The 8,288-nt window shown below is 44.8% G+C and overlaps 1 protein-coding gene across 1 annotated transcript in view; it reads right to left on the bottom strand.

The window, feature by feature from the left end:
• Nucleotides 1–1,748: 1,748 nt before the first annotated feature.
• Nucleotides 1,749–8,288, bottom strand: part of sec24b (SEC24 homolog B, COPII coat complex component) — a 13,205-nt gene continuing 6,665 nt past the window's right edge. The window contains 16 exon segments of the mRNA XM_055512616.1: nucleotides 1,749–2,638; nucleotides 3,429–3,532; nucleotides 4,148–4,206; nucleotides 4,209–4,239; nucleotides 4,413–4,517; nucleotides 4,649–4,786; nucleotides 5,556–5,589; nucleotides 5,591–5,729; nucleotides 5,833–5,943; nucleotides 6,030–6,203; nucleotides 6,319–6,477; nucleotides 6,599–6,722; nucleotides 7,540–7,802; nucleotides 7,979–8,097; nucleotides 8,186–8,255; nucleotides 8,258–8,284. Coding sequence (XP_055368591.1) covers nucleotides 2,524–2,638; nucleotides 3,429–3,532; nucleotides 4,148–4,206; nucleotides 4,209–4,239; nucleotides 4,413–4,517; nucleotides 4,649–4,786; nucleotides 5,556–5,589; nucleotides 5,591–5,729; nucleotides 5,833–5,943; nucleotides 6,030–6,203; nucleotides 6,319–6,477; nucleotides 6,599–6,722; nucleotides 7,540–7,802; nucleotides 7,979–8,097; nucleotides 8,186–8,255; nucleotides 8,258–8,284 — 1,772 coding nt within the window. The 3' untranslated portion in view covers nucleotides 1,749–2,523.

Here is an 8,288-nt window from a genome sequence, read left to right on the forward strand (position 1 = left end):
ATCCGATTCATTAGGACGAAACGCGCAGCAGCATCGGACTCAACCACATCTTGGCATCTTCCTCTTTAACCACAAGCCTCAAAACAAAGCAGCCGAGTTCCTTATCGGGTCTCAGATTCCTCAGGGACCACAAACGCTTTTTCCCCCTGTATTTTGTCTGCGGCTCACGACTCTCTGAACTACGTCCGGAGCAACAATGTCCCATTGTTTGCTCACAGGGCGAACAGCATCTCACGGGCAGATAAGCTCAGACGCACATGTCCAGGAGGAAAAGGAAGACGTTGGAGGAAGCTTATCCTCTAATGGCCGCCTCCACCCAGATGGTGTATTTCACTGTAACATCAATAAGCCACAATTACAGCCTTGTTGCATCATCTGGGCGGCGGCCAAGGGTTTCGTCTGATTTATAATAGGACATTAATGGAGTAATAAATGTCACTTGCTTTTAGTTATAGGTCGACACAGCACAGAGATCCTGACTTACACTTTATCGAGGCTTTGAACTTAGTCACAGTTTACTTCAATAAAATGAGACAGTGTTTCCCTCACTTTCCCCAACTCATCCAAATTTCAGACCAGAACAAAGTGAGGTTATTTGTTTTACGTTTCTGCTCCGGCTTCACAAATACTAGGAGCAGACGTATAAAAGGTTTATAAAGAAGTACATTAACGTGGACAAAGCTGACCGACTGCTGGTGACGACACTGTGGTTTTGGGCTGTTTCTCTACCACTCCCACGGTTGTGAAACAGGAATGTCGTAAAGAAATTTCATCAAATTCGACACAAAGGTTTAAACTGAATCACTGGAACAGACTTGGTGCCTTGAACAGCACATCTTTCAGTTTCAGAGAGTACAGGAGCACAGACTCATGAGGGGAAATGCACAGCCAGGGGGAAACGTGAACTCAAAATCATAAATAAATGAAGAGAAGGCGAGTTGGACCGGAGCAGGGTGGGGGACGAGGGTGGGAGACGAGGGGGATCAGACTGCTGGAAGTGGGCGTAAAGGCTCGGACCAGTCAAAGCAGGAGGTTAAAAATAGCTGCTGGAAAAGAAAACGCTTGTTTGCTCGCACGAAAAAGAAAAAACAGAAAGTTGTACAAGAAATTCAGATTTTTCTTTGATGATCTTAACGCTTCCAGCTGGATGTGGATTCTTTTCCTTTCAACCCATTTTATCACTTCAAACTGAATGATGTTTCTAAGAAATGAAAACTGGAAATGGGAGTTTTCCTCATGTAGCGTTTTAGGGAGTAAGAAAACATGAGGCCCAGCGAGCAGTTTTCCATGAGAACGGCAGCAGTGGGAACATGTGTGAGCCAGATCAGGGAGCGGTTCACTACAGAGAGGAGACCTCGCGCTCACACCGGCTCCCCAGCAGACCTGGAAACTACTGGGACATGTTTCTGTAGTAGAGGTTAAAGAAAAGATCATTCTACTGCTGACTGATACGATTCAGTGGTTTACACACAGGAAAAGCCCTCTGCAAAACACTGCTAACAGTAAAGAAATGACTGCAAAATGTATAAAATACTGAATAATACAAAATAAATAAATGCTTCTCATATCTTCATATCTAGTGAGGTTCAGATGACACATGACAGATGTCATGAAACATTACATCAGTCGCTGGTTCTAAGACAGTGGTTGAACGCTCATCAGAAATTGTGTATATGTCGAGAGTTGATACCATAAAAAAATGGATCTTATTAATAATTATGTTAACAAAACAAGAAAGAAGCAAGAACTCTGTTTTTGTTTTTATTTAATAAGCTGGTTCATAAATTATCGCACATAAAAGATTCTGTTAATAGTTACAAAATGGATAGCAAGTCGAGTTAGCGGATGTGGGGAAAATAAGAGATAAGAGACAGTGACGTTTTATACCTTGGGGCATTTTTTATAACCTGCGATCTTAAATCGGGAGAGTGGAGCCGTTAATAAGGAACCCACAGGTTTTGAATCGCGTTCGTCATCTTTCTAGCAGCAAACAAAACGTGACGTGCATTCTGTGTTTCAAGCACATGCCAAAAAAAAACAAGACAAAAGAACGACAGCTGGCCGACTGTATGTGCTCCAGTGTATTCAACATTCAAAACAAGGAAGTGAAGGAATAAAATAAATAAAAACCGACCGGCTACATGTGAGGCTCAAAACTAATTCAACTAAAAACATGAAGTGGCATCTTCATAGCTCGACTTTCTTTCCGCCTCTTTTCTCACCGCCGATGGAGTCTGATGAGGTTCGACGGTGGTTAAGAGGCAGCGGCGAAGCAAATCACTGATCCTTCATCCAGTCCAGTGATTCTACAGCGGTCCCTCGTCCCGTACCGTGGTCAAACCGCGACTGACCAAAAGCTTTGTGGTGGATTTGTTTTGATGGCAGTTTCAGAAGAATGGGAGGTCACCCACCTCACTGAAACGGATCACAGGGAGCGATGAGTGTCCATCTCTGGCTCACCCTAGTCCTGGCTCTACGGGCCCAGGTCTCTCAACGGTCAGTCTCTCTGGGGGTACGGGTCGTCTACTTGGTTACTTGCTGCTGAATGTGCTGCAGGAATTCATAATATGAAGACGCCGACTCAGACCGATCTTCCACCAGGTGCTGGAAGAAAGTGGCTTTAGCTGAAGCATCGTCCCTGCAATATAAAAGAAGAAAGTCAAATGAATGGATAGAGAAACTTACAAAGTTAGTCAGTTCCACATCTGTACTGAGGCCAGAAGTCAATTTTATAGTGAAGCTCCTCTACAGAGACCACAGCTCACTCTGCTTTAAACCACACAATCCTGACTTTCAACAACTAAAACTACAAAAACTTAAACTACCAAACCACTTGAGACTTGTGCTAAGATTGGAAATGTGCTTTGTCGATGCAGCACCTAGCAACCAGATTCTTATCTGTCAGAAAATGCTGACGCTCATTCCTTCAGCCAACAGTCACTAAACGACAGCTCGGCTCCTTGACAACATGATGGTAAACATGTAGTTCACTAACAATGCCGTGTTGCACAGAGGAGGAGAAAGAGGAAGTAGAAACAATAGATTCCGTACAGACGACTTTGCTGCTGTCAATCAGTGACCTCATTGTTTACTACGTGATACGGGAAATTGTTTTCTGCCAACCTCAGCTGGAAGACGAATTAAACTTCTACATGGAATGGGTCCCACCCAGTTTCTGTTGAAAGCTGGGTGAGAGCGACTCGTGGAAACGTAGGTGTAGTTTTTATAAAGAAGACACTGCTATGTGGTGGTCAGTTCTGCACTGACACGTCATCTGAGGTGGGACGCTGATTCATTTAGGTTATTCATAGCGTCATGTGCAACATTTCGATGGAAACCCACATTTCAATGATCAGAGGAGGGTGGGGGTGGACTCAAGCAGTGCTACTTGAAGTAAGATGTTGATCCAGATGTGCAGCAGCACTTACTTGACAATGTGTATGGTGGAGCTGAACGCCCGGTTGTCCTCCAGCCAGTCGAGAAACGCTCGCACCCTCTCGGAGAGAGGAGTCTCCAGCTCAGGAATGTGACTCTGGGTTTGACAGGGAGAAACATCAACAACATTGTTTTCACTGCAGTGTCTCAGATAGGAAGCAGATAATGTTGACTCACACAGCTATGCCAGCTACACAATGTGGTTAACACAAATATGCCTGCGCAGTGAAATGCGCTGTGTAGCTTTGTAGGTGGCTCTGGGATTCTGGAAAAATAAAATGAGCTGCATAAACAAGCGCTGATGGCTGCTGTTTTTCCTGTGCAGTGCAATCACACCCACACTGTGGCAATGATGGAGCTTTCTAGGTGGCTGCGTTGCGTTAAAGCCACACCAGCAAACCTGTTTCGCTGCATGTGTTATTTCTCCCACTGCTAACAGGAGAGCAGTCGTCCTGCACTGACAAACAACACTGAATCATTTTCCAGGGTAAACATGGTCGGAGCTGCACATTGTGGCATTTATGTTCGTCTAAACAACAGCTGTTCTGCTCTGCAGTGTAACCATTAATTATTCAGTTTTCTGCAAAAAAAAAGGTGAAACACGATCTGATCACCAAGTCACACATGAAAACAAACAATATTTAGGCTGATAAAACACCATTAAATGCATTCCAGTTTAGTGTTGTCACGTATCTGAGACGGCTTTACGCACCATGTTGGGTGGGATGGAGGCGTAGTGGGGGCAGCCCAACACGTCTCGGATGAACATTCATTGCAGCATTTGCCGATCCAGAGGTAAAACACCTGCGGAGGCAGGAAAACACTGAAGTACTGAAAATGTTTAATGTGTTACATGTTTTCATCCATATTACTAAGAGAGAAACACCACACGGTCTATCTACTGTCTGTAGCTATAATTATGTCATAGACTTGTATATTTGTGTGTTTACTATGAAGAATTTTTTCTGAAAACGTACATTGCCACAGTCCATGAGGAAGGCTCCATCTCTGCTCAGCCTCTCAGCAGACAGATGGAGCAGATGAGGCTGTGGCACCACAGTGTCGTTCAAATGGAGCGCCCCCTGCAGGTCACACACAAGCAGTGAGATGGATCAGCTGGAGGACAAGTGGCATGTTGTTCTGCTTTTTTCTTCTTAAATTAGCAAACTATCGCCGCGTTTTATCCACTTTACGCAGCTCAGCGTTTGCTCACCTGGTCTGACATGGTGTCCAGCCGGTACAGGTCGGGATGAACCATTCTCATCAGCTGCTGTAGCGGCTGCGTCTTAAACTCACACATGGCAAAGACCCGCTCATCCAGACGTGTGCTGGTGCCGGTCCGCAAAGCTTTCTGAACACAGGGGAAATTAACCATGACACAACAACTCTGTACGTTTTTACTTGATCTTTCTAAACCTGAGCTCAATCAATTCAAAAATAGTCTGTGTTAAGAAACCAAAGACAAATCTAGCTATTGTGTACCTTTATTGTCATTTAGGGCCCTTAGACAACATAATGAACGGGTTGGGTACAGGTGGGTTAGACAGTGTAAACAAAGTGTGGGTGTGCAGACGTAAGTGAATCTATCTGTGGAACTAAGCTGTTGTGATAAAGCTCCATAATAAAGCGGAGCCGAGTCTTTCCAGTGTACAAAGTTCAGAAAATATAGATTGCTTTGTAAAAGGTCAGTTAGAAGTAACTCTACTAAAATGACGTACATTTTAAGACCAGCGCCCCAGAGCGAGGGAGCACACTCCTTAAGCCATAGGAAACCCTGCCCTTGGATAAAGGCCACACTTTGTCTGCATTCATGTGCGTCTTACAGAAACATGACCAGACCTATAGGAGTATTTACCTTAGAGGACACACAGGGTGTGAGTGTCTGTATGAATGCAGTCACACCCTGGATGAAAGGACCTGGTGGGATGAATACGTCTATTACTCTGAACTCCTATTTGTTTTTCAGACGCAGAAAATCCTTTTAGGCTGTCATGTGGATGTGTAATGTTGCTGTACATGTCTTTGTGCACATCTTCATGCCCGTTATTTCAAAATTTAAAGTCTATGTGTGAAAAGTGTGAAGGTTTTGGTGCATTCTTTTTTCTATACAGCAGTCATACCTGTTTTAGGAGAGCATGGATGTAAAGAGGAAAGACGCATGGATGCAGGGACAACGAGGCCGGACTGCTGCAGGTTTGACACGTTGCTCTTATAGGCAGTCACCAAATCCACCACTGCGTTCAGCAGGGCATCTCGAGCATCCGATAGGCTGGATGAAACAGAGCGGTCGATGGCTGGAAAAAACCCCAGAAAGATTCAATATATATAACAATACTATCACAGGAACAATAATTCCAAGTTAAGGTAATAAATCTGAGGGTTGAGCTATAGACTTACCCATGTTGGCCAGCAGACAAGTGATGGCCTGAACATCAGCTCCAGCGTACACGTCACTTAGCTGGTTGACAACAGGCAGACACAGAGTGTGGACTCTGATACGCCTTTTTCCTACAGGGACGAATGGGTTTGTTTAAACTCTGTTAATAACATAATTAATAATTAACAACTATTATGCAAAGTATACTGAGCTGTACCTTTACTGGACGTGTAAAGCAAAGCAGCCTGGAAGCAGGCGAGAGAGGAGTCGGCCAAAGAGTCATCAATTGACATCTGGACAGCAAAGCCAGAGTCTGGGTTCACATTAGCCAGGGACAGCAGGTCAGTGGATCGCACAAAGAAGTTCCCATGGAATGTATGAATGGACAGACCTGTGGGTATGAAGAGAGCAGCCATTAAACCACATCACATGCTGACAAACACCTCACGTGCAGGAGTTACCAATATGACAGCTGCTACTATGGAAATGTCAACAATGTGAAATACCTTTAGTACATCGTATTCTCATGACGGCCTCGAAGCCAATCTTCCTGGTGAGGTATCGCTCAAGATCTTTCTGGAACTTCTCCAGCTGCGCCGGGTTGTGAATGTAATGAAAGGATGGGTAGTAAAAGATGCTGCCGGCAGAGTACTTGGATATACACGCTGAGGAAGAGGAGGAGAATATACAAGTCAGTGGGTTAAATAATATGCTAAAGATGTGCTGAGGTTTGATTGACAGCAGGGAGACAGACGTAGTGGTGGGTTAAAATGCTTGTGTTCTTACCCAGTGAGGCAAGGTCAGTGTACTGGGAGCTGAGCAGGAACAGGTCCACACCGATCTGTTGTCCTGAACAGTCCAGGGCGAGTTTCTTATAGAAATCTGTGGCTGGGCCGAGGTGCTGCACTCCCTGAAAGTAGTTAGGACAAAGGTGTTTGGGTCAGAAAAACAAACGGCCTCTGGTGTGAGCAGCTCAGCTGCACAGTGTTGATGGAATGTACCAAAGTCACTCAAAAGCTGCAGCCTGAGTTCACACAGTCTGGTCGACAGGTTCCCTTGTTCATTGCTAGATTTGTATATTATCTCTGGCTTCCTTGGTTTTTTCCCTTCAACTGAAAATCCTCCTAAAACTAACACCCAGAACTCAAAAGGAACAAAAATCACAGATCAGATCTAAGTTCATTTAACTCTTTGAAGTTAACTGCAGGTTTGTTCAACATCAAAATTAGAACATAGATGATGAAGATCAACAAATTCAAGGCCTGGGAGGACAAAAACACAGACTTCACCTCAGCACCACCCATGAACGTTGTGTCTCCAAACAGACATGTTAAATCTGATGGTGATGATGTGATTTGTGGTGAGGTATAACTCACAGCAGGGGGTGTCCAAGAGACAACCTCACTGAATAAATGTCACATGGTGGATTATATCGCTCAATCTTGAAAACAAGATGATGAAACCCTCAGCTGGTTTTCAGGACTTTTATTTACCTGTTCATTCAGAAAATTCTAGTTGCCCCAGGCATTATTAATAAAACCTAGTTCAGGAGAACAAACAAAGCGTTTCACTTTCCATCCAATCACTAGTGTGTGTGTTTTATATCCCTGTCAGTACGAAAACGTTGGTGTTTGAACTGCACAATAAGAAAATAAAGAAGAAATAGAAGAACACAGAGCTAAAAGGAAAAGTATTTTGGAACAACGTTCCCCCCCACGCATTGATACCTTTGTGCTGGAGCGCTGGTTGGGGTCTTCCCTCGACTGCAGCATACCAGCACCCACTGTGGGCAGCTGCGTCTGAAACACCGTGACGCGTCCCCCGGTGGGCGACATGAGCTTGAAAGCAGCCTGTAAGGCCGGGCCGAGGGCACTGTGCGTCTCCCTGCTCTGACTGAACATGGCAGGCAGCGAGGTCAGCAGGTCCTTCACCAGCTCCTTGCTTTCCTTTAGGTTCACCATCAAACTGTCGTGAGATGGTATGAAGACATCTGGAAGAAAACAGAAGTATAGTTTTTAGTATCAACATTTACTCTCACCTCAGTCAAGGATGCAATCTAGATGTTGATAAAACTCTGGTCGCTATACTATAGCTACGCTGCCTCTAGCTAGTTAGTTTGGGAGTTGTAAGTGGTGATACAGTCAGTATTCCAGTATAGAGATGCACCGTCTATGTCGGACACCACTAGCATCTGTGGTTGGGACAGTCCCTCCTGCAGGTTGTAGAAGTGGATGGTGCTGTCAAAGGTGAGGAAGCCCACTCTCATGCGCGTGTCCCCGGGCAACCTGGAGCACATAGCAGCTCTGTCACAAATCCTGAATGATACCGAGTTAACTCACAACCTCAGTGTTTGCACTAACAAAGAGTCCTTACTTCTCCAGGTTCTCCAGAAGCGATTCACAAAAGTACTTTAGGTAACCTGCTTCGACAGCGTTGTAAGACCGTCGAGCACGAACAGGTAGACAGCAGGTTTGTG

Source organism: Betta splendens, chromosome 10, assembly GCF_900634795.4.
Source record: "Betta splendens chromosome 10, fBetSpl5.4, whole genome shotgun sequence".
Taxonomy (NCBI): domain Eukaryota; kingdom Metazoa; phylum Chordata; class Actinopteri; order Anabantiformes; family Osphronemidae; genus Betta; species Betta splendens.